The sequence below is a fragment of the Cebidichthys violaceus genome, unplaced genomic scaffold (assembly GCF_023349555.1).
Source record: "Cebidichthys violaceus isolate CVI_PGR_0920_01 unplaced genomic scaffold, fCebVio1.0.p SCAF_20, whole genome shotgun sequence".
NCBI classification, from domain to species: Eukaryota; Metazoa; Chordata; class Actinopteri; order Perciformes; family Stichaeidae; genus Cebidichthys; species Cebidichthys violaceus.
The window spans coordinates 12,282,303-12,309,716 of record NW_027176373.1 but is presented as its reverse complement, the minus strand read 5'-3'; the positions used below and the strand labels follow the sequence as shown (position 1 = coordinate 12,309,716).

General features: G+C 40.6%; 1 protein-coding gene across 1 annotated transcript in view; it reads left to right on the top strand.

Annotated features, from left to right (window-relative positions):
- Window positions 1-27,414, top strand: part of robo1 (roundabout, axon guidance receptor, homolog 1 (Drosophila)) — a 73,663-nt gene that overhangs the window by 25,895 nt on the left and 20,354 nt on the right. The window contains exon 3 of the mRNA XM_068716408.1: window positions 24,644-24,801. Coding sequence (XP_068572509.1) covers window positions 24,644-24,801 — 158 coding nt within the window. The remainder of the gene's footprint in view (window positions 1-24,643; window positions 24,802-27,414) is intronic.

The following is a 27,414-nucleotide window of genomic DNA, read 5'->3' as shown; positions in this document are numbered from 1 at the left end:
AAAGTAACACCATTGGATTTAGATACTTTGCTTGCTTTTGACTTACAGCACTGCTCTTGCTGTTGTATCCATCACAAAAACAGAGAGGCTCTTTCCTCATATACACAATTTAAACTTAAACTATTAGTGTCAAAATCAAGTCACTAATCAGCTGATTACACAATTTAACCCAGATGAATATAAAAGGTTAGTGCGCTTTAAGTGTTGCAAGTATGAAAATATATACTTTAATGTTAAATACACTACTGTATTATGCATCCATATATTTTTGGCTCTATGCAGTTAGGCCAATTTACAGTTAAAGTCCAACAAAAATGGAATTGCATGATTAGTTTCTGCAACAGCCTCCATGTCTGCTTGTGAAAATGCATGTCTTGTTTTCTCCTTTGAGTAAAAAAATCCATATCTAAAAGGGAGAAATGGATGTTATATATTTTGGTTTTCGTGCTCATCTTTGCATTAAATTATTATCTAAATAATTAGTTCTCCATCTATGTAGAGGGAAAACTTATCAACAACAATCATATTTGAATAAAGCTGTAATGTTGGCGTTCTATCATAAGCAGACAGCCTGAATGAAAACCAGACAGCAGCCTGTTACACAACACAAGAACCACACACTTTAAACAGCAACCCACATCAGCATCTCTGCTGAAGTCACGTCCTTATCTAATTAACACACATGAACACACGTCTTGTTCTGCACCTTAGCTCATTGTCGAGCAACCAAATACATGGAGGAAAAGTGCACTGCTAACGTCAGCTTGCAGGCTAGATAGATAATTAGCTGGTCAGCTGCAGCACATTAAAACGGAACGTAAACTTACCTGCAAATACCACTTGTTGGTGTGGTCCTTACTCCTCGCTACTTCTATTGACAACAAGTTCAATGTTCAACAGACATTATTTTTCATTGCAAGTAGAGATGACAAAATGTGAATTCAGTTGGACTTTAAAATAACTAACCTGGTGCAGGCTGCCGCGACCTGGCAGTCAATATACTTTATATTGCTTAACAGTCTTCAGATGATGTATTCAATCAACCTAAGCTCATTAAATCAATATTATCTAAGCAGCTATGTGGCCAATCAGATGAAATAGTTTGGTTTACCTGAGAGATAAAGCTACATGCCTTCTGAATAGACATAGTAATGAACTGCAATACTTTTATGATATGGTGAGAACCTAATATCGATTAAACATCACATTCTAAACTTGAGCCTAGAAGCACCCCATACATAAATAATGAGGCCGATGATGAATAGCAATGAAATCAGACAATTTTTAGAAACATTTCAGGGCAATCTGAGATATACCAGACTTCGCTGAGTACTGTTTTCCAATATTGTGGGCCTACTTCAAGAAAATGACACCACAGAGAAGCAGTCACAGACACATGCAATCAGAGATGTGAGCAGTTGCCAGTGCAGCAGCAGAGTATTAGGCTGTTTATGCAGTATTGTTCCCACCGCTTACCCACCACAACCAAAGATTCTGGTATCTTCTGTAATAGGCTGCAGATGTGGCGATATACAACATGCAGCAAAATATGGGATATAGTGAGAGGGGTGGTTCCTCAATGGAAAGCTGAGTAAATGAGGAGAAGAGTTCCAAGGCACTACAACCATTTCTGTGCCTGCCTGGCTGTCAGTTCTGCATCCCCTATTTTCTGCCATTTTCCTCCTCCTCCTCCTCCTCCTCCTCCTCCTCCTCCTTCTGGAGCATCGCTTCATCTTGCTCCTGTGGGAATACTTTAGAATTTTCAGACAGGTTTGTGATGGAGTGGCTGTTGTTGAAGCTGCTTACTGAACGCTTTGATGACCAGTGATGTGTTCCCCATTATTGTCAGTATATACAAATTGTATGTATTTCTTTTTGTGCAAGGTGCACAGTAGTAGACAGACCCGTAAAACGAGGGTGTGTCTGTTTGTTTTCATTTTGATGCCGCCCTATACTAACAACTAGTGCTATTTTAATTCCTAATGCTAATTTTGTTCCACATGTCAAAAAAAGAATTTCTTTTTCAGCACCTCTACAAAAAAACTCAAATAAATATAAAAATATTGTGTCTTAACTTGTCGTCTCACCACACTGTCACTTTAAGCGGTTGTGCTTTGTCTAGCTTTTATCTTTTGACCATCAACAGCCTTTTGTGATGTTGACGTTGCAGGATTCAAATAAGGAATTTCAATATTTTTTCCAATTAATTGTGTTGCTATGTGTGGATGCAGTAATAATTAATATTCACAATCTCTGTGTTTGCATAGCTGGCAGCTTCCTTCCACACCCAGAAACAACATTCCTTTTTTCCCCCCTGTGTTATCAAGGCCGATATTCAAGGTCTCAGTTTTATTATGCGATGCAGGGACAGTGAGATGAAAGAGAACCTTCTTCAATCTACCTTTAGTATGAGTATCTACAAGCACCATTACGGTAGATGTTTACAAGTAGGTTTTCCATTTCATTCATTCTCTCAAATATAATAAAGTGTATTATCTTCTAATGCAATGGAATATGAAAAGATGGAATATTCAAAACTCCCTCTGCCAATAAAACCATCCTCTCTGTTTGCACAACCTCACTCAATTGCTGCTTTTCTCTGCGGAAAAGTCCCTTTTACTGTTCCTCCCAGACTTCCCAAGGCTATTGCGGAGATGTAACAAAGAAGCGCGGATACAGACAGCATGAGACAAGGCACTGAGAGCTGAAGGAGTGGATAAAGCTGAGAGGTAAAGGGAAATCAAGAGACGCTGAAGAGGGACTGTAGATAATTAAAACGATCTTCAGAGTGATATAGCCCTTAGCATTGGGACGTCTCATTCATTTACACACGTATAAATGCCTCTCCACTCACGTACATTAAAACCAGATAAAGATGTGTTGTTTCACGCTGTATTCAGGACATAAATCTGTCACCTCCCCACCCTTATCTTTAATACTAGTTATGCAAAGCACGTCATGATTCAAATCATTTTCATAACAGCAATCTGCTGGCAATTTATCACAATCAAGCATGAAAAATATGCTATTATGCTGCTGAAATTATTATTTTGGTGTAATATATAGCATTTCCAAGAGAAAGATTAAATAATTTGCATATTCATATTTAGGTTTAATGTCAAATTGAAATATGTGCATTATACTAATGAAACTGTTTCCTGTTGGAATCTAGTGGTGTTCACTTTTGCTATCTGTATATAGAGACTCGCACATGCGTAAACACAGGACCAATGACAGTCGGGAGTTTACAGCTCATATATCAGACAAATGTGATTATAATATGTATTCAAAGTTAAGAATGGAACGGGGTTTGGATGGTATTGTGTATACAGTGCAAATTAATTGGTCAGTCTCTCTCTAGTAATGTAATTCACTTCTTTTAGGACAGTGAATGTCATGCGTGACTTAGCACTGCCGCCCTGCACTGATGGAGTGACGCTCAGGGCTCTCTGGTTGTTTCTAGAGCCTGTAATCATAGCAGCTCTGTCCAGGTCTCTGGGGTCAGCGGGAAGAACAGCTGATTTGACTGTTTGACAACCTGTCAGCAACTGGTCTGCCACCAGAATAATATGTTTGCCACTGAAAGAATGGAACTGTCTGTCTGACTACTACTGCTTGCTTGAGGGATTGGAAAATGCCTGAAAAAAACAACAATTTCTCTGAATCAAAATAGGATGTAATTATTTCAATGTTTAGAATGGTGGTGTCAAGCCAAGAATTGCTTCCCTCTTATTGGTCATGACATGAAATAATGACATAAAACGTCACTTTTCTCTGCAAATTTATTAAGAGCTTTTTTTTTACTCTATGCTCCAGTTTCTAAGAAAACAGCACATACAATGCTTGTCATCTTTTGTGGTTTCTTTACTGATTGTATTACTACCCGAGTGTCATTGCATCCAGCGTTTCCTTCCAGCCTTATAGTTAACCGTTACATAATCGTTCCCCTACTCAGTTGAAGATGTGAGGGAAGACAATTAATTGCCATCTAAATTAAGTGATTTCATCCTCTCTGAGTGTCAGATATGTTTGACAGTTAGTATTTTCTTGAGATCTCACCATGCATTTGTGCATTTTGGATCTGAATGTGTCTTGTGGTACAGAATCAGATTTTCATCAGACTAGTTTATTGACTGTAGCCTGGCAGGTTTCTTTTTTTTTTTTTCTCATGAAAGATTCACAGACATAAGCAGGGTATTCATTTCCAGGCTCCAATCCTATTTGTTATCCCCATGGTCTCCAAACGGAGCTGGCTAATTATAGGCTCACTAGTTTCATTTGGTGTGAGTGATGTCTGGGACTCATAGCTGAACTGATAATTGGATTAATCAGGTACTGGGATTCCAGCAAACCTCTCTCTTCTAACATGTTGCTATGGAACTTTAAAATAATGTCCCAGTAAAGTTAGCATGCTTTTCATTGTGTGCTGTGTCCTGTCATGCTTGTTGTCAGGATTTCTGCACACAACAGTCACCTCTGCTGTCTGTTTTATTGCCTGCTGACGTTTTTGGTACACACCCTGTCATTGCCGACCAAAAATATGTGTGTGTCAAATATGCCATGAGAAATGAGTTGCTAAAGGTCTTATGCTAAAGGTCTTGCACTAAAATGTCAACAGGCGATAAAACATACTCACCCACCCACCACAGTCAAGCACATCATTTTTCGTCCACTCTCTATTTAGGGTGTGAGAAGCCTCTGAAGATGAATGGTTGTTTAATTGACAGCTGCTTCACTAACTGGTTCCCCTCACTGACAGATGAGGACGTTTTTACACTAATAGCCATCGGACACCTGCGTGTCTTGTCAGTTTTTTTTTTAGGTTTGTTGACAGCATGTGCAGAGACAGCGAGTGTGATGTAGGAATGCTGTCAGTCTGTTGTCTTGTATTCTTCGGCATACGCTATTTATAAGTGGCACTTTGTGTGAGTGAGAGAGAAAGGTGACAGCAAGAATATAAGAAGATACTAGAATATATATATATATACCCGAAGCCATGTGTTGTTGTTGGCATGCATTTCTTTTAGCATTTGTGCCTATAAACTTAGAGGTTTTCGTACATTCTTTTCAAGCATTTATTTTTTTAAGCACATTTGATTTATATTCATTTGCATTCACTTGTCATCTTATTTTGCCTTTGCTTCCTGGTCTCTCAAATGCACTCTGTGCCTTTTCCTTTATGCATTATCTTTTTAATAAGCTGAGAATTCATATGATATATTGTACCCAGACAAGAGAATTGTAAATATTTTTGGGTCAGGGCACTCATTCATATTCATCATCAGAGTGCATTTTCTTTTTGGATTTTGCTTGTTTGAGTAGAACTTGGCCTTGGGTCTACCTCTCTCCACTCTCCACTCTCTCTATCTGCTGCGGCTCTGTGGGCATTGATTATCTCAGACCTGAGTGTGTGCGTGTGTGTGTGCATATGTGTGTGTATCTGTTTCACCGTGTCTAGCTCCGCTGCATGCTGAGAAGGCAGATATCTCTAGAGGTTCTGTAATAGAGCGGATAGTGTTGCCATGGGGGATGGAGGTAGTGTTGGATAATGGGGAGGGATAGGGGAGAGGGCAAAGAATGAGAGTATCCATCGTTAGTTTACAGATATGAATGAAACCCTGTCAGCTTGATTAGCCCTTTGACCTCACCGGCCACGAATGCTCCTAGTTTTAGCTACTGCTGTAATTGAATTGTGTGTTTTCAGGTCAAAATGAGGTTTGCAACTGTTCGTTTATCCATTTTAACCAGATGAATTGAAGGGTCAACTGACTCAAATCAAAACAGTCGAGATATTTTTTCGCTCACTGTGATAACTAGCCATTCAGATAGTTTTGCGTTTATTCATCCATGTTTTGAGATATCTGTCTCTGGGATTCCTGTCTTCACTCCGATCAAATGTACCTGAATGAAATTTTGTTTGTGGAGTTACTAGAATTTTAAAACGCTTTATGTATTTTGTAACATACACAGCTTTGGAGGGCAACAGCACAAAGTCAGGTATAATGTAGACGTCTATATTCAGAAACAGTGTTCTGTTACTATATATACTGTATTGGGGTAGAGTCAGATATCACAGAACCTGGGCAAATAAAACCAAGATTATCGGCCTGTCTAACTGACACTAAGTGAAAAAACTTTTTGTTATTTGAGTGAATTGGCCTTTTAAAGAAGAAAAAAAAGCAAAAACAGACAAGGGTGTTGAAGTTCTTTTTGCGAAGATAAAATCCTGCTATTTAATCCACCTATATGTATTAAGAGTAGACACATAACAGTAATGGATATTAATGCTTCCTGTTTGTGCAGTGAGGAGCAGCAGCACAGCTAGATGATTCCTGTTCCAAATTGTTTCTGGGAGGTAGAAATGCATGAAGCTTCACACTCCCATGAGCACACAGCAGGGAATGTGCTGTACGTTGTTTACAGTATACACAGTCTGCCATGTTTAATAGCGCTCCCCGTCACTTCCATTTGGTTCCTGAAAAGAACGACAAGCTCACAAACTCCGGGACTTTAACAGCCCATGCATGTTATCCAGTACGCTTCAATGGATGCTATTAAACATGGGCTACCTTGAGCAGAGACACCTACTGGGCCTAATCAAGGGTTTCAGCCCCAGTAAATCTCACTGTTTTCGCCTTGTAAATTACTGTAAGTGTATGTTGACCTCCCGCTTTTCATTCAAACCCCCAAGCAGCTGCATATTTGTATCAAGCAGAGCGTAAAAAAGCAGTGCGTCCGACAACAAACCAATTAATTTGGACACATGCTGCCATACGAGACAGTGAATTGGAATTAAGAAAGTGGAAGTGAACCATGAATAGAAAGAAAACCTTGGTATAACGTGGTTGTCGTGTGGGACTTGGAGATGCTAACACTAGTGACTAAAGCGGAAATGGTAATAACCACTGACCTCGAGTCAACCCTGAGTCTCTCCTCTACACGTCATTTTTGTTTCTCCATGCCTTTAGAGACACAAAAGAAACTCTCGACACAGACTGTGAAGGACAACATTTCATTTAAGTCCACAATGCCAGCAATCACTTCCCAGACAAAAAGGTTATCCTATCCATAACTTCCCTCTTTCTCATTTCTTCCTTTTTGGATCCAGACAGTGCTGAGTCTACTAAGAGGAAGACAGCTGGAGGGATTACAGTGAGCTAATTATACGATATCTCGCCATAATTGCAGTGGATTACGACATTATTCATACTGAGCTTAACTACACAAAATGCCCGAACCACCATCACATTATGTAGCATATAGCAATATGTATTATTCACTGTTTGTACAGCTGAAACTAAATACCACATTTCAGTGGAGCCTTTGTAAGGGTAAAGAATAACCAAACTCTATTACCCTATTACAGGTCTTTTCACGGTCTGTAACGCATTATTGATGAGTCCATTAGGATGGTGCATTCAGGCTATTGTTGTGCAGAAACGTGGAAATGGTATGGTCCATTCAGGTAGCAGATCAATCGGTGAAACTAATTCCTGGAGGAGTGCATGATTTGACCTCTGGGCTGGCCTTAAGATGACAAAGAGACACTTTAGTGGAGGAAATCATTGAGCAAATACCAGGGTCTTATTGATCTGGTGAAAAAGCCCTGTCCTGTACTCCATCTACTCACTCCTTTTATATGATAGGAGAATTGAATGTTGTTATAAGGAAACTGTTTAAAATACCATCTTGGAAAATAGCTTTCTCTTCATTGCTTTGCACTGTTGGCACTGAAACACACGAGACTGTCTGTCAATGTTTCAGTAAATCAATGGTCCACTGCACAAGTTAAGTTGCAAAGAGCAGCTATTAGGTGTTGAGGTACAGTCACATTTGATTTCAGCCCAATTCATAGTATTTTCACTTTGAACTGAAACCAGATGTGATCTTGTGTTTTTATGCCTCCTGGCCAACAACAGCTGTGGCCGCAGGCGTTATGTTTTCAGGTTGTCTGTCCACTTCATTCTCGTGAATGTGATATTTTCAGGATTGCCTTTTTCTTCAATTTTTTTTTTTAATTTGGCACAATCGTCCACTTTGACTCAAGGAAGACTGATTTGATTTTGGATGTCAAAGGTCAAGCTCAGTGTGACCTCACGTCCGTCCCATTATCGTGATGAAAGGAATTACTTTAAATTTGACATATACGTCCACTTGGACTCAAGGATGATCTGATTAGACATTTTGATGACATTTTGGTTTGATTGGTTCACAGAGGCCTACAACCGAGAGGTGATAATTCTAGTTGATACTAATAATTCTAGTTAGCATACTAAGTGTGCAAGTATGGCCTTGAGATAGGGAGCTTGTTGAATCAAAAAAAGCTAAAATCGTCTGTCATGTGGTAACTTGTGTACTCTGTTTGAATCTCAAGTGTGTCCCGCTAATTAACAATATTTTGTCCAATGCAGTGTCCTAGAAAAGTAAAAGTGTGATTCACTGGCAAAGTGAATATCCACAGAACATAATGCAAGCGTGTCCTTCCTCCCATCTCCATCTCCTTATTGTGAGGACGACAGTATGTTGTTTATCAACCTCGCTGGTTTTTAAAATAATCCATTTAGCAGTATGTTCACTTCCCTCCCTCTTACCTCCTGCCCATCAGAGCAGCTGTCTCTGCACACATGGTGCAGCAAGCCAACCTCAACGTTTTCATTGCACTACTGCTAAAACCAATTAAATTTAGGGCAAAGGAATCACCTGATTACAAATCTACGGAGCCCCCACCCTTTCCCTCCGGTGTGTGTATTCATGTGTGCGTCTGTGTATGCATGCCACCAAGGGCAATGTTAAGAGCTGATCAGGTGGGCATGTGACATACTTTCTGGTTGTGTCTGTGCCTGTCTCTTTGCTAATCCATATGGGCGCAGCACTAATTAAATCCAGCGGCTCAACCGTTCACACGACTGGCTGCTTGGCACGGAGCAAAAAAATATGTTGGTGTTCTGCCAGGTAATATGACAAAACCGACGGGGGCACCCCCTTCTCTATTGTTAATGTCAGCAATAGAGAGGGGGTGCGATTAAGGCTGTTTGTTTGTGCACAGTAGCGAAAGGGAGTGAGCTGGCCTGCAGAGACAGAAATATTAAATCTAGTTTAGTGTTTGTAGATGGGACAGTCAGACTGGCTGCTGATGATGTAGATGTCTGTGTAAGAGGGAAGCTTTTGTCTGCAGGGTTAATAGCAGAGGGCACACCATGTCATGCGAGGCCTCCACACGGAGCCAACTCTGCTGGAGTCACTGAGAAAGACTGTCAGGCTGCTTGTCTCTCCAGAAGTGGGTGCCTCTCTCAGCAATTTCCAGGCCTTATCGAATCTAAGCAGTATAAATGTGTGCCTTCCCTCACCCATGACCCCATCACTCCCTGTGGCTTTACACCAGCCCCTTCCATCTCCACAGCAGAAACTTATTATTGTGTTGTAAGTCGCGGCTTTAGCCCCAGATTTATTCTCCTGGGTGCATCCTTTCCATTATGCTTGCCAGAATTGTTTAGTAGGAAATGTTTTTTTTTTTTTTTTTTTAATCATTCATTGTTTAATATTTGCAGGTGCAGATGTGGATGAGTGAGATCCCCTGGATGCAGTGATTTTATAATTGTCCATTTGATGTTTATTTCACAGCAAACGTGCTGATTTTGTGTGCCGGTATGCTTGATTAGTCTCCTGCTTGGGAGGGCTAATGTGTCAGTTTATTGGTGTTGTGCTAACAGGATAAAGATTTATGGGGGGGGGGGACCAGCATGTGTTCTGTGGTCCACACAACAGATAGATAAATAAATGGAAATTGGGTCCATTTGTCACTGCCTGGCCTTGCCGTGGATGCCGTGTACCTGTGGAGTGCAGAGCCCAGCAGGGACATGTCAGTTTGTCCCTGTCAGTACCTTATCGGGTCGTCTATCACACATGTCCCTGTGAGCCTGCTGCAGCCCCCTGCACACACTACTACTGGCTCACTACACCAAAGGAGGGAACAAAGCAAAGAGCTATACCTTTGAAAAAAACAACAACAACATATCACTGGTTGAGTTTGTGGCTTTATTGAAGAGCTACATGGAACTTGGAAAGTACATCCTGAAAGAGAAGAACAGTGACATTGTTCTGAGCAGAGAATCAGTGCACATATTTTGCATTGATGTGGAAATTATAATTTGCAGTCCTTTATTACTGCACAGTATGATTTTTTTTTTCATCTTTTTTTTAATGGACCTTATTTCATTTAAAGACTACAGCACATTGTTCATAAAATTTTAATTGATTGACAAAAAGTAATGGTTCATTCACAGCATGCATTTCAGCCTCTTAGGATAAGATGTCTCAGACACAGTTAATTGAAAATCCTACGTTAAAATGCATTATCAAGAAATAAAGGGAAACAAACTCCTCATCTAAGGGCATCCTTTTTTTTCTTCTTTTTTTTTAATTTAATGCAGCAGCCCTTTGTGTCTCAGAATGCCTCTAATCATTGTGTCACATCAGGGACACAAACACAAAGAAAGTGACACTGACATTGTTGTGCAACTGAAAAATCTGTCCTGCATGTGGTTAACCTTTGGTTAATGTTAGGAAATGATTGTGGCTTCAGTTTTCTGTCATTGTTGACTTTTTCAATATTTTACCCTGACCACGATTTTTCCTTAACCGTAACCAAGTGCTTTGAGTTGCCCAAACTTAAGTTTAATCACGCTTTAGTCGCCACAAGCACAGTGTGTATTGCAGGAGCGGATACGTTATGTTGTTAGCAAGCATTTTGCAAATAAATTCAGTACCAACAATTTGCACCTCAAAATATTACGTTAATTAACACTTTTTCTCATTATGTTACAATCCAGATGGCATTATGTTTCTAACAAAACATACTTTCTGTTGCAATTTAGCAGTATATAACCCTCATTTCTAGGAGACAGGATTGTTTATTAAGCACATTTCCCCTATAATTTCCTCAGGGATACAAGTTGTGGCACAAAATGGGGAAAAAAAATCTTCTCATGCACAGTAAGTGCTGAGTTCACCAGAAGCAACAGCAGCAGTAACCTAGAAGAAGTGAGTAATTATCATGTTGTGTGATAGCTTCCATGGATGGGCAAAGGAAATGGAAACTTCAGCAAGATAAAACCCAATACAATGTGAAAGCACTGCAACACTGACCCCTTATCATCAAATATGAGTTAAAGTATTCTTTAAATATAGAAAAACAAAAGTAGAATCTCACAGGTAATCAGTGTGGTTTGTCATTTTACAACCAAATGTGCACCTGTAGTGTTATTTATTTGTGACACAGCTTCATGAAGTGAGTAGACTATCATTGGAGTCATTTTACTGTAATGTTCAGCCAGCAGTTTTTCTCTCTTTTTTTTCATATATAGAAGAGAGCGACGTTGAGGCAGAGACAGACATGAAGCCACAGTGCAGTTGTGTGGTTTACTCTGGTATTCTGCTGACATGGGATCCATTAGGAGGGTTTGAGGGGGTGGGGGTGGAGAATGCACAACAGGACTGGGAAAAAAGAGAGGGAAGCGTGTGGGCTCAAAAAAATCAGTGAGGAAAATCTAGCATATAGCTGAAAGACTTAAGAGCAGGTTTGAAGCAGGAGAGAAGGAAAAAGGAGATGGGGAGGAGCAAAGCCTTGAGAGATGGTGAGATGGCTTAGATGAAACAAAGAAGATGAGAGTAAGCAGAGATTGAAGTTGGAAGACAGGAAAACACAAGGGAGAATGAAAAGTGATGAGGGTGTACAGTACCGTACATGCAGGGAAGGAAAGAGATGAGAAGAGAGCTGGTGGGGGGCTGATTTACCTTACTTTGCAATGGTGGAGCATCACAGCTGCCTGGTGGAGCCTACAAAAATGCCAAATGTCACTTAAAAATATTCAGGTGTGCACTTGCCTCAACCAAAATTAGCAATGACGCACAGTATTGACCTCATCTTGGCCTCCTAATTGACTCCCATTAAGTCAGGTGAGTCACGTAATGTTGCAAAGTCAGATAGGTGCGTTCATTTCCATGGAGTTTATTCATGGCATACCTCATACTAATGATAAGGCAGGGTGTCTGTACACACACTTAGTGATCTCTCCTGTGGTGCCCAAATGATACCCTCCATCCCTGTCATCACTGGAGCCTCGCACGCCAACCAATAGGAGTGTCATTGTCAAGGAGATTGGAAACACCTGGAGGCTGGCAGCATCCAACAGCACATCAGTCAGCCGTATTTACGCAAACTCAAACATTGACTGATGAATGTTTGTAGCCACAGGGCTGCGGCGGTGTTTGTGATAGGGATTTGCAGAATAACACAGAGGGGATGGAGAAAGAGGATAACAGAGTATTAGCTTTTATTTTCCAAATGTGCTTCATGTAATTACAGATGCTCCTTCAGGGACGTACCTCTCTCACTTTGCTCACTTTTCTAGGAACATTTTCAAATGTAAATATAAAGTCTCCCCAATTGTGCCTCTGACCACAACATCAAACGGAATGAGCTACCAGAGACGAGACTGGGGCGAAGCATCCAATATCTTTTTTTTTTTCTCGTATAATCACGTTTTTTTCTCTCTTCCTTTGCATATCATTTCGAGCCCTCTGCTTTTCCCTCCCCCATACCTATCCATGAACTATCCTCGTCAGAAAGACAAATTACCCAGTGGGCTGCTCTTTTAGCTGTGCTTTCTTTACAATAATCAATTTGAGGACTAGCGAAAGAGAAGGCTAGAGAAACGTGAAATTATTCATCAGGGTCTCTCACTAGCCGGGCTGTAGAGGTGTGGGGGATGGTAGGGGCTACCTCGTCCTCCGTGAGATAATTAGGGAGAAGACCGAAAAGTAGAAATAAGGGGAAGGCAGTGAGAGGGAGGAAAAAAAAGAGAGAGAGACGTAGATAGAGAGTGGTATAGGTGCAGACATGAGGGATCCTAGAGAGCAGTTTGTTGTTATATTTGGAAATCTTGAGATGGTGTTTAGTTTGTCGTCCCAGCAACAGACGGATACACAGGAGACGATGGAGGACAGACAGCTGGGGCTGGTGACGAGTGAAGGGGAAGCGCAGAAAGGAGGAGGAGGGAGAGCTTCGAGGGGAACACGACTGAGAGTTAGCTTCAGTTAAACTACTCGGGAGAAAAGAAGGGTAGCGCGAGGAGGGGAAAAATGAGCCAGGCTCTCTCTTGTGGCGGGTGTTTATTCAGAGACCTCTTGTTTCCTACCAATTAAAGGGGCTGGGGACTGCTTCAGCACAATCCTTCCTGTCTTACTCCCTCCTCTGCTCAATCTGTCTTCACTCTCTGCTTCCCTTCTTCTGCAATGTTTGCTCCATCTGCAATTTTTGATCATTGCACATTTGCCACATGTGTCTTTTATCTTCTAAATTCTCCCATCTGACATTTTCATTTATTTGACAATATGACACATAAATCTAACATCTAAATTTGTTAAAGAACACTTTCACTGCATGCAGTTATCTGTGGAATACTATGTTTTCCTTGCTTTAATTACTTGTATTATCTCCAACAGCCTGCATTTGTTCTGTTCTTATCTACACCCTTCTCCGTGCTGCTGCAATGACCCAATTTCCCCAGAGGGATCATTAAAGTTTCATCTTTCACCCCTCATTCATTTCCCTCTCCATTCATTCCTCCCTGGTGCAGCTCGATCCAAACCAAACAAGCTTGTTGTTATACTCAATTTCTTCACCCGTCTTTCGCGTCTCCAGGATTTAAAGGGGTTATAAGTGCCAAAGACCACTTTTTCAAGGCAGTTTTGTAACGTTAAATAGCGCATATGAATTTGTATCGATGTGTCTTTGCATATAATCACTTATCTAATTCCTGAAATCCCCCTGAAGTTGATGGTTGTATGGTGAATGTATAAATATGTTTGTACCAAGCTCAGAATTTATTTCTGGAAGCCATCTTGGAGGGTGAGGAATGATTGAGGATTGAGAATACAACAAAATGCTTGAAAACCGTGGTTGTTTCATACCATCTGCTCTGGAGTATCAGTAATGTGGTGCTGTGCTTACCACACCTACCCCCACCTGCACACATTATTATCAGTACAAAACACCTGACATGCAGCACAATTTGGCTCTAAATCAGACAATCATTCATTATTTTTTTTATGAAGAGATACTAATCTGTATCTCTTCACATATCCATCAGTTTCGAGAAAATATTGTGTAGTATAGTGTCAAATACAACCTCTATACATGCCTGGGAGCCATGTGATTCTTCTGCACTTGCACTGTCAGCATATTTCCCCGTCACAATAATGTAATTTTTCCCTGGTTAGATAAAGGCATTGTTGTGTAATGTTGTGTATCTCACTGCAGACTGTATACCTGTCAATCAGAACAATATAGCTTGGAATATAATGCGGTAGTCCCAGATATCTGTGTGAAAACGGCCAACAAATCTTGGTATCTGAGATTTTTATTACCCTTTTTTTTCTGCCACACTGGAGAGCCTTACAAACCTATCATAGCCTCTTTCTCTCCTGGGCCCAGAATTGTCTTTCAGATTGATGACAGGGGAAGGACCGGGGCACCTCGGGGTACATTAGGATGCGAAACATTGTAACTGTGTGTGTGTGTGTGTGTACTGTGTGATTTGCGTGTGAGTGTTGGACTTACCTTTGCCTATTTTGGCACCTCGCCTCTCCATAAAGCAAAACCTCTACATTGCAGTGTCTGTTGAGTCGACTCGCTCGGTGTTGCATTCACCGGAGCTCTTTGTTTCTTTGTGTCTGTATTTTTTACTTCTACCCAGGCTTGTATGTCTTTGTCTTGCTCACTTTTTTCTTTGTTACAATGCATCGCCCTCCCCACCGCCAGCTCTTCCTCATCCTCCTCCTCTCCATCGCCTCTCTTTGTGACCCGGGTGCACTCCTCCCGTGGAGCATCTCTCCTGGGTTTTGCTTTTTAATATTTCTACCTCTACCCACTCTGTCTTCTTTCACAAACAAAGACCAGGTAGGAATTAGGGTAGATTCTCATTTAAACAAAGAGTAGCCCACTAAGCTTCAGATTTATGCCCTGTCTGCAGTGTGTAATTGCACATACCCCAGAGTTTGTCCCTCTTTGCTTTTTGTGTACAGTTCATCGAAGGTGCTTATTTAGAACTCAGCATAGGGAGATTTTCCAAACACCATCGCTAAGGTCATCCTGCTCAAACAACGGTTTCCCTGGGCCAGTATACTGGAATACATTTGTCTCAAGGTCTGACTGCTGTCTGCTTTCCAGCTCTTTTGTTTTGTCAAACAAAGCTTGCAAAGTCTTTCTCAACAATCTCACTCCATCATGGGGGATTCATTGGCCTTATTAGTGGAAAAATCTCGCGGTGTGTTTTTTTTTTTTTGTCTGTGCAAAGAAATTAATTGACACACGCACTTCTAACTTACCATACTTTATCTAGTCGTTAATGTTCCCAATTACTCTGTCAAACACTGCCAATGTTTTTGCAGCGTGGCACGCTTATTGAAATGGTAATGCAACCATCTCAAAGTGAAAGTCTTTCATTCACTGGCTTCTAAGTGGATTTATTCATGACAATTTACTCTTCTCATGCAGGATTACACTAATGAGAGGGTTAAAGGGTGGTGTGTGTGTGTGTGTGTGTGTGTGTGTGGCCTTACTCTGCTTTCATGCGAAGAACTCTTGCCCCGGAGAGAAAGGGCCACGTTTCTACTGCCTCCAGCTCGCTCCATTATTCAGAAGAAGAGGACTTGATTTGGTTTTGTACAATTTGCTCATTGCATTTCCTGCTTTCTAAAGGATTCAGGTGTCGTTTATTGTCACTGTTTTTGTGAGGTTTTATGTGATTTGTATCGTAAACCAGCCATTGCATTGCTTCACACCTGGAACAGGCCTTTAATGTAATAAAGCAATGCTTGTGTGCCACAGGACCAGACAGTAAGCCACCTCCTTGCAGGAGGTCAGGTCCCTATGGGGAGGTATTGTTAGTACAGATCTCAGTATGTAGGTCTTTGTGCTTTGAGTTCAACAATCCCCAGGTATTGCCTCTGCTCTATCGCCATTTCAACTTGCTAACTGTCAGCACCCCGTCATACACCTCTATGCGTCCCCCTGCCTGTCGCTCATTAGTGTCCTCCACCCAGCATTCTCAGTTGTTTCACCTTCTATTATCACTTAAACCAGAAAGAATTCCAGTTTTGTTTGAAATAACTGAAGGACAGTTTCTTTGTGACTGGAGCACAAGGTCATTTCACAATCACACTTGTTTAAAAGCTTGCGACAGGTGCTTGAAGTAAAGGACATGCTTGATGACTTTAGTTATACAACATGCAGTTAACACTGTTTAGCTGAGGTGGTTATATGAATTTATGAAGCGGTGGGTTTAAGAGCTCATGGTGTACAGGCTACTTACAAAATAACAGACACCACCCACCACCATGTACATTTTATTTAGACCTCAAGGAGCACTCAGTCCTTGCAAATACAAGTCTGCATAGAAAATACAAAGGATGGCAAGTTTTATACCTTATTTTGCTAATATGTTTCAGAGAACTGGGTCCTTCCACATGCATTGCGTGCCCTGAGCACTGATAGAACGAACCAACCTGCCGTCTTTCTTTTGTCTATTCCTTTATTTTGCTTAATATAAGCTTTGTTTAATGACATAATGAAGCCATAGCAAAATGTATTTACTTAAAAGTGATGAGCATGTTGAAGGATTTTCTAGTTTTTTATACTAAGTTGAAATAATATAACACGTATATTTAGAGCAGAACTTTTTTTGCAAAGTAATCCCATTCAAGGAGCGGGCACCAATGTAACAAGTACCCTGTGGGTTTATTCCCACAATCCAGTGACATACAGGGCTTTGTCGTCATTATTTCAGAAATGTGAAGTAACAGATAGTTGAGATGCTATAACCTAATTTATTACATAGTAAGCTAATTATTGTAGGAACAACTGGGTATAACATGTACACTTGCATAAACCCCCACAATTTGGCGTAAGCATGGCTCCATCATACTCATTCATCATATATTTTTGGCGCATTTAGGACCCCTTGATACCCATAGAGCACATTTCCACCACATCCCAAAGGTGGTCAATTGGAGTGACTGTGGAGGCCATTTGAGTAGAGTGAACTCATTGTCATGTTCAAGAAAGTAGTTTGAGATTATTTGAGCTTTGTGACATGGCGCGTTATCCTGCTGGAAGTAGCCATCAGGAGATGAGTACACTGTGGTCATAAAGGGATGGACATAGTCAGTAACAATACTCAGGTAGGCTGTGGCATTTAAACAATGTTCAATTGGTACTAAGGGCCCCAAAGTGGTATAATAAAATATCCCCCACACCATTACACCACCACCATCAACCTGAACCGTTGATACCGTGCAGGGTGGATCCATGCTTTCATGTTATTTAAGCCAAATTATGACCCTACCATCTGAATGTTGCAGCAGAAATGTTTTTACAATCTTCTGTTGTCCAGTTGTAGCCTCAGTTTTCTTTTCTTAGCTGACATATTGGTAATACTGCAAACATTGTGAATTGGTTAATTGTTATTTGTTAAGAAATTATAAAAAAAAAGTTTCTTTCTGGTATCGAGAGAGATTTGGAAAGGATTTGTGAGATTTGCAGAAGTAATCTTTGGCTAAGTTTGATTGGTAGGTTGACATTCAACACTCTTTTCAAATCCAAGCACAGTCTGATCTGATCCCTGTACTATTTACCATAAACAGTCTAAACAGTACCTGCAGTGGTATGGCACTGAGCCTCTGTACAGAAGGCAACAACAATGTTGAATCATGGCAATTAAACAATGCATACCACACTATAGCTACACTTACTGTATAGCATTGCACTTCAGTACATGTAAGGTCTTTTAAAAATGACAGTTTGATAAACAGCAGGTGTGTCCATTGTAATGTAATATTTGGTCCGAATGTCAGGCAGAACAGGCCGGCTTTATGGTGTTTTCCCTGGAGTAAATGAGCATAAGTTATCTGTGGGAATGTTTTCAATAAAAACACTGTGTATCCCATAAACAAAAGAGCATGTGTGTGTCTATTTCTCTGAACATGTGTAACAACTTGTCGGCCTATATTTTCCCCTCAACTTCTCACAAAGCCTTTAAGTTGACGAAACTCTCAACAGCTCATAAAGATGTCTGCAGTACTGATTCCTAAATCTTAAAACCAAACACAACGTAATGTCTGTATTTATCTTTATATTTTGATTCACAAAGGATTCAGTATTTGGTATTGGTTTTGTTTTATACTGTACCGTATGTACTCGAGGGCACCACCTTTGTTAAATCCAGTAATAATAAAAATCCGGTCATCATCCTGAGAACTGATGTAGTGTTTTGCTTTATTGTCAGAAGGAAATCAATACCATTTAGGCAGCAACAACAGGAACTCTGAGTGAGCCTTTTTGCACTTTGTTTTTGACTGACAATTTCCATAGCAGAGCTGTTTCCCCCAGCTCTTCTGCCACCTCACTAATTATCCTAATCTGCTTCATGTCTGTCTGTCTCTCTGTATCTGACCTCTCCTGATTCTCAGCAACTCTTTTTTCTTCTTTCTCTCTCTCTCCTGTTTTTATTCTTACTAAGGGATAGGATGAGTGGAGGAGATTAAAATGGAGGTTAAACAATCCTTTTAGCTGGTTTTAATGTCTGCTCCTCACGAGTGATATGTTCCGCACGTACATCAACAGGATTAGAGTGTCAGACCATCCAAGAACTGCTGAACCGGTGCATCCATCCTTACACACACACACTCACACGGCATCATTGTAGCCATAAACCCCCTGTCAGAATGCAGTGCCTCCTCTGCCTTTCGTATCTGTTTTTGAATGGTGCAAAACAGCACAATTTAATAGATACTTAATAGACTTAGTAAAGAGGCCAAAAATGTAACTTCAAAAGACATGACTGTGGGTTGGAATTAAGACACGGAAAAGAAGACAAAACAAAAAACTAAACTAACTACTAAGCAGGTCAATTGCGGGTCAGCATTCCTAACATGTCTTACATAAAGATGTGTATGAAGCTAACGCCATGATTGTGACAGAGCTATACACGGCAGCCGGCTCTTTGAGTCTAAGAGAGCAAGAGTTAAAGTGTAAAATTTGGCCCAACAAATATTATAACCGGGAGCTTTATCCTGGTAAGTGAGCCCTTATGTTGAGTTAATTGGCTCGCCAAACATAAGATAGATTTATGGCCCTGAATGCAAAAAAACCCCGTTTGCCCTGGGACTTTGGTGAGTAATGATTTCTGTGCAGAGAATAAAATTCAAATAGGGGTGCTTGGGGAGGACAGGCAAGGATTTTTTTGTTTGCTTTATAAGCAGTGTGCGGTGTCTTTTGGATTGCAAGTGTGTATTCCACAAATCCCATGTGGCGTAGTTATGAGACTGAGCTAATGCGTGTATTCTAATTTGTATGTGCAGGACCCTCTGTTTTTATTGGATTTGCTTGGTTGCAGTTCATATTAAGATATTGGCACTGGTGTGTGCTTGCAAAGGGGTAAAGGGCCCACTGGACCTCCTTTGTAAGCATGTATGTGTGTGTCTCTTTTTTCGATCCATCTGACCATACTACGTTACAAGAGCTGCACATATTGGTTTTTCTGTGGAGCAGCTGTTTCTCCTGCAGCTTTCTGTCTCTCTAGACTACAGCTCTGCAAGAGCAGGGAGGAGAAGAAAAGTAAGCGGTGATGGAGGTGGAGAAGGGGGAGATGGATAGAAGCAGAGAGTAGGGGGGTAGGGAAAGGTCAGGAGATAGATGGTGAGAAAAGTCAAGGATTTCATATCTGCTGGGGTTGGATGATAACTGTATTTGTAAGGCTAGCTTTGGGTATTTATTATATTTTCAAGTCAGTGCTCTGGGGTATTTTAGTCAAAGAAGGCTGGTTGGTATTTAAGCTGAAATTAATGTTTTATTTTTAAGCACAGAGAAACATTAAAACTTCAGGTCAGTGTATTAGATGCTAGTACTTATTTTGACTTATTATTACTTACTCTTGGAATAATGTGTTTTAGTGCGGTCTCAGTCCAGAGTGCCAAGGAACAGAGGAGCCATAATTCCAGCCTCTGCCTTTTTTCCATTTTAATATTTACATATTACTGGTCTGATGAAGTAAAAAATTAGTCACAGAGCAACAACAATATTTATGAGTATGGGCAGTCATTTTAAGAGACTATGTTGATATAGGGTGTCCATCAAATTACATTCAATCAGACAAACCTAACTTTTTTAGTTTTTCAAATTGTTTTTCCTTTTACTGAAAACAACATTAAGCTTCTGGTACATGTGGTAAACATCTTTACAGTATTTCTGTTTTGGTTAAAGGAATAGCTCAACATTTTGGGAATCATGTGAGTCTTGTCATCACCGTGAGGTTGCCAAATACTGCAGAGACTCCAGAAAGTCACTGCTCCCGGCCAAAAACAAGACCAGCTCATAACCCCCTTTAAAACCACAACTTGTCATTTTAACACATTGCTTTTAGTACAGATTAAACAAAAGACATATTTTAATTAGTGAGGTTTAGAGGTAATGGAAGGTGGAATTTTTTTTTCTATTTCAGTCTGAGCAAGTTTAGCTATTTCCTCCTGTTTCCAGTCTTTATGCTACTGGAAGCTAAGCTAAGTGGCTGCTGGCACTAGCTTCATATTTAGCGCACAGACAGATTTTTCTCTTCTAAGTCTCTGCAATGAAAGCAAATAAAGTATTTCTGAAATTGTTCAACTAGTCCTTTACACCTATAATGTCAAAGACAAAACCATATATAACCTTTTATGACAAAAGAGGATATATTTTGTTAATTGAAGACTGCTCAACCGAATTAAAACATTTCTAATGAAAAAGTCATAGGTCCCTCTATTTAATTCCCTCACAATGAAAACTGTATGTATTGTGCAGTTGGCAGCTAATTATGCTGATCAAGCTCAAACCCTGCTGATTGTTAAAATGTGTTCCTATTCTTAGTATTTAATTCCTTGAGTCAGCAATGATTTTCCCTTCTTTCAATTGGGCTCTACTTATTTATTTTTTACATGAAGATTTTGATAAATGATAACACATGAAAATTTAAAACACATCAAACTAATGATGTGTAAAATGCCAACGTACTTTCATCTTCTCTCCTCTGTCAGTAGCCTTTAAACAGGCAGTTCTATGAGCTGATTGCTAATTGTATTCCTCCACTATAAAATGTGTTTGAGGCAGAAGCATGCACAGCTGTTGTCCTGCTTTTGGCAAAGCTAAAAGTGATATTAAAGCATCAGTGCCGCGCAGTGATGTTGATGTTGACTTTGAGACATGCTGATGATTGCTGTACCAAAATAGTTGTTCAGCTGGATGTGCAGTATATAAAAGTACTTTGAGTATAAAGTACCAAGGGGTTAGTTTGGCCGTGGTGACAAAAGGTCCCTCTGTCTCATGCGGTGATGTGATGAGATAAGGTTACTGTGTGTGCCCCATGCCGGCGCTTTCTGTGGGGTTGGATTGTGTTCCCGTTTGGTCCAGTTGGAGTCTGCAGAGAGGATTACTGGAGCTCGGCTGCAGTAGGCCTTTCAAGCGATGGCTCAGGCTCCAGAGGACTAACAACAAGCCAGACACTGTCAGATCCAGGGTAGTGAGGCCAAGGGCAGATGCTTTGAAGTGGGCTACGAGATTCTCATCTGGAGGGATCAGATGGAGGGTGAAAAGAAGACAGCGAGAGGTGCAAAGCTCCAGCTAAACAGGCAAACTGGGGCTGGCTTCAGAAGCTGTAGAGGTGGGTTTCACTATTAGAAGCCAGAGCTTAGAGTACACGCTATGAATGGCTTCAAATACCTGTCAAATTCACATGGGTGCAACCTGTGGAATAACCAAGTATGATTTGAAAATAACAAGAGAGACGTGACACAGCCTTAAAATACAGACGCAAGAGTGAAAGAGAAGAAGGGAAAGATGCAAGTGAAGTAGACGATTTAGTTGAATATTTTGAAGCAGATTGAGAGATACAGGAGAAATATTAATCTTTCTGCAATCAAAGCGTGTTGAGAAAGAATAAATTGTGTTTGTAGTATAAAAGTATTTTTAAAGCAGACATAAGACAGAGGGTTCAATTTGTGGTGATTGTCCTCTGCTTAATCCCTAAAATCAGGGCAGTCATTGCAGGATGTTCACATTTTATTAATCAGCCTGCAACATTTAATATATTCATCCAGCATGTTTGTCCTCATTCTCCTCATCTATGGAGCCTGGTTTTGCAAACGGCACTGACTCAAGCAACTCTGGGTTAGACGGCGGTGTCAGCGATATCACTCCTAGAGACTAGCTTGTCAGGATATGTTTACTGATTATCAGAAATTATTTAAATTTCATGAAGCTATAAGATGACAAGAAAAGGAATTTAAGAATGTTTAGAAACTGGAGACAAAACAACAGTCTTAGCATAGTTTAGGAGTGCTTACATTGTGTATGCTTGCATGGTTTTTACTTGGGCATGCATAATTTCTTATTATGTCTTAATACCCAGATACATTTTCCCTTTTGTAAATATAAACACTCAGTTTTACAAGCACATGTTCCAGATTATTTGTGTGCTTACCTGGCACAACAGTATAACATGCGCAAACGGGCCAAATTTCCCTTGTTCACATACACAAAAAAACATGCACACTTATGAGAACATTCTTTACTAACCTTCATAAGCTTTCTTTGCTTTTAACCTCTTATCTCTCCTTGCCTTATGCCTTACACTAACTCCGGCGCTATCACCAAAAATAAATATTCCAGGCTTTCAAATCCTATCGAGACATTTGGACCTCACACGATAGTAAAAACAGATGTGTAACTCAATTGCTATTGGACTAATAAGATAGTATCGGTCAATAAATCAACACACACGCACACACTACATGCACAATTGTGATGGTCTCACTTTCTTCCTGTCTAAAGTAACCTCAACCATGTTTTTTGTGTCCCATGAGGAATGCCTTTTATCATGTGACACGGTGGTGTTGCCGGTGGAGGGGTGTGTGTGTGTGTGTGTGTGTGTGTGTGTGTGTGTGTGTGTGTGTGTGTGTGTGTGTGTGGGGGGGGGGGTTGCCAGACAGCTGTTTCCCATCAGCACTCAGTCAACTGCAGTCATCCAGTTGCAACCCTGCTCAGAGGATCAGAGGGGCAGAGCAGCGGAGTGGAGCTCAAAAAAGTGCGAGGGCCAGAATGCCTCCAGTTAGAAGGTCATCCCAATTTGTTTTCCCATATCCACATTGCCCATCAGGCATCTCAGGCCTGCTTGTCCAGTGTCATGTACAAATCCAGAGCCAGAGGTGAACGAGTTGCCGCCATCTGGGAGTCATTATGCCTTTTCCTCATCGTTTCCTGTCTTTTCACCCCAACCCAGCTCGACTGCGAACTGCTCTCTCTTTGTTGGCTCCGCTCCCTTGGCTTGTTCAGGTTCTAAGCCCCCCCTCATGTAATTTAAGACTGGGAATGCTTAACAGCAGACACTCATGCAGAGGCGTCTACATTAGCACATGTTGTTCACCTCATCAGAGGCAGAATATTTCTCACTTGTAGAGAACAAAAGGTTGTTTTTCATTTATGATGTACCCCTTTTTTCTTTAACACGCCCCAATTCCTCACTCTCTTTCTTGCAAATGTTAGTCCCATACTACAGTTAAAAACTCTCACATTATTCAAGTAGAATTTTTTTTTCACACACTTAATAGAATCCCTCGCTGCTCCTCCTCATGCTGTTTAGGGCTTGAGGCTGTGCAGTGGCGCCCTTTATACACAGTCCATGGTGGAGACGGCAATGAGCTGCCTGTGGCCACCAGAAATCACACTCTTCTGTTGGGCTTCTTGGAGTGGATGCAAGTTTTGCTTTGTCTCCAGTTCAGCTTCTGGTTCGCAGGCTCTGTTTCTGTGCGCACGCTACTCATTGTGGAAAGATGATAAATTGCTGTGGTAGCGTTTTCCACTGGCTGCTAGTGGAGCCGTCTGGAGCTCACCTTTCTGCATTGCTCTGGAGCAGTTCTTGTCTTACTGTCTATCATTGAGACAAGCAGCTTTCTCAGCAGCTTGTCTCAATAAACCGTATCCCCTGTTTGAGAAAGGGAGTAATCACATGAAAAATCCTTGCAGCTTTTGTCTCTTATAGTACAGTGCTGATTTACATGAAGGATATATCACATTTATGATGTAAAAGGTATTTTGGGCAGGAGTTGCTGTGCGCCGTGTATTTTACAATATCCTGCTATTCAAGTGGTTTGAGTCTTGAGAACGCCTTTGCTAGGTGATTGACAATATGGCCTTGTTCCTCTTACAAAAGGGGCGATAATTTAGTGTTTTGTTCATGTCATTGCCATGCTAGAAATAAGAAAGGGATAGACAACAAAAACTGAAGTAATGAAATAAAAAAATATTTCCCTGGGCTGACATGAAGAAATAAAAACATCAGCATACAGTATGTCACAACTTCTGAATCCAGAGCTTTACAATTCCCACAGGTGAAAGCTGGATACCACTTCAGTCAGTCTTCTCATTCACACAATAAATACAGCCCCACTTGGATGCACCAACAACATGAGCAAATATTGCAATTACATCGTCAAATCATAGTCAAACATCCTTAAATTCCACTCTGTTGACTGTTTTGCTTTTCTGTGTGTTTTCCAGTTTTGCGCGATGACTTCAGACAGAACCCAGTAGACGTTATGGTTGCAGTGGGGGAGCCGGCAGTGCTGGAGTGCCAACCACCCCGTGGGCACCCTGAACCCACGATCTCCTGGAGGAGAGATGGTGCCAACTTAGATGACAGAGATGAACGCATCACAGTAAGAGATTCCACTTTGACTTCTTAACTTTTATACATCATTTTGACTTTTAAGGAATAGTTCACATAAACATGTAAATTTAGTCATTACTTACCATTATGTCCGAGTCAAACTGTGAGACGAAACACTGATCACCAGTTGGAACATCCACATGATTCAAAATAGTTCTGTACTGTGGCTTCACAACACTTGGATTGTGCTGCACATGCCCTTTTCAGGAACTCTAAAGAACAAATTACCTCTCACCTCTGTCACTTTGAAGTGTGGCAAAGCAAGATTGACAAGTGGAAATCACAAAATGATTTCCTTGTGGTCATGAGAACACTATATACCATCATCTGTTCCCATGTCCTCTTTGAGTTCCCAGCACAGAATTGAGACAACCAAAAAAGAGAAAACCAAAAAGATTTATTTGGCACATAAAATTACTAACCAGAAGAAAACAGTGCATATGATGTTTTTTTATGTGCCTGGTGGCAAAAATACACAACAATAGGAAACAACAACAAGCTGAAACTTGAAAGTGTCATCATGTGAGCTACAGCATGTTATTAATTTGCTATATTAGGTTGGCTTGTGGCGTAGAGTACAGCAGTGATTTTCTTTTCATGTTTTTGTATACACACAACTGATTTCAGACCGAGAAGCGTATGACTTATCAGGCCAGTAGGAACGGGCTTTTCCATCCTTTAACTGAAGAATAGAACCATGTTTTAGCAACTCAGATGATTCCCTCTCTCTCTCTGTGTATGTGTGTGTGTGTGTGTGTGTGTGTGTGTTGATTTGTTTATTTGAATGTCTGTGCATGCTCCCCGGGAACATACAAGAGCAAATTCAAAGCTCATGTTAGTGCGGAGTGACAGGTAGAGTCTCTCTGGGGGACTGTGATGGACAGAGCAGCTATCTCTGATTTAAGGAGAGGCATGGATCAGAGCCAGGGGGGGGAGGCTCCTCTGAGGGAAATACAAAGGCTGCTTTCTGCTTTGTACTTTCTGCGTGCCTGTCTTTGTCCTCCTTAATCATCTTCTCTATATGGAAATATGTCTTTGCAGTGAGAGTTCACTCCAAGACATCACTTACTGTACAAAGACCAAAGAAGTCCACCACAAGTGATTCATGGCTACTTTCCATCCTTTTTGAGTAGTTTCCCTTGTAGCCTTGACCATCATTTATTAATTCTGATATGTAAATAAAGTTGTGAGTTAATTCTTAATAATGATTTTTAGAGAGACTCTCACACACAGGAACAGTTTGATTTATTGATTTTAATTTTAAAAGAAGGAGAGTGCTTTTATACGGAACAAATAGATCTCACTATGAGCAGCCTCAGACCGTGTGGGCCTTCAGGGCATCTAAGGCTATGTGAAGAAGAAAGAGAACACATTGAAACAGAGCAGAAACGAAAACTGAGGTTTCAGTGTCCGAGATGGATGATAGACAAACCACATTTGGATTTCTTAGAAATGGAATTGTTGCTAAAAACGAGGAGCGGTCAGTCCAGGAAATAAAAAAGCTCTTGGTCTGCTCTTTAATCAGCTGCTAAAGTTACTAGTGCAGCAGTATTTACAGCAAACAGCAGAAAATTGCAGAACACAAGTATAGCATTAGTCCGTGGCATTGGTTTGCACTAGATCATCTTTTCAATTCTGTAGGAGTCATTTACTGGCATCGCTACTTGCCACAAAATTTGATATTGGTTCGTCAAGGAGCAGCTATAACACAGATTCAGCAGTCCAAGTGCCCAGGGATGCCCGATGAATCTAAGACATAAATCTCTTAATCCAGGGTTCAACTGGATGACCTCAGTGAACTGATTTTAATACGGTTATGCATTTAATGAAAATGTTAGTTCTTACTCAATGAAATGGAAAACTACAGTGTGGGAAAGATTATGAGCCAATAATACAGTTATCCACTGACATTCAAGTAATTGGAAAGAAATCCTTTATTGTGTGTCTACATGTCATAGGTTACCCTATTTTATATTTGCAGCTATACCATGCAGCTTTTATTAATGTAATTTAACTGTAATTCTCGCATCATTCATGTGCAAATAAGCCACACCAAAACTAAACTATATATTACACAACAGCAACAACAAAAAAACTAAATCCATGTTTTTAGTATTTGTATGTATTTGTTTTGGTTCAATAAAATACTGTCAGTCATGAAACATTTTGAATTGACTCTAATGTGAGTCCAGACATCCAAACCAAATCCACTGGATACTGACAGGAATGGCTGAATCTGCAATACCAGTTCCCAAATTCCCCGCGCTTTGTGATTTCTAGTGGTTGGCTTCTTGTATGAAAAGTACACAGGACCTCAAGTCACACCACAGTCCGTTAAATCGTCTTCTTAAAACCACATCATTTGCAACACATTTAGAATGTCAGACAAAGTTAGGCTACGCTTAGTTTCTATTTATTTGGTGTACGGTGTGAGCTGTTTGTAAGCGTAAGGTTAGCCTGAAGGAGGCTTACTAATATATGAAAGGCTGTTGGTTTCATCCCTGCAGCAGCAATTTAATGATGCATTCTATCTGTATGCTGGTGAGTGGAGAGTGCTCGCCCAGCCAGGTGCTGTCTAGCATGAAGCTAAGTCCCCTGCCTG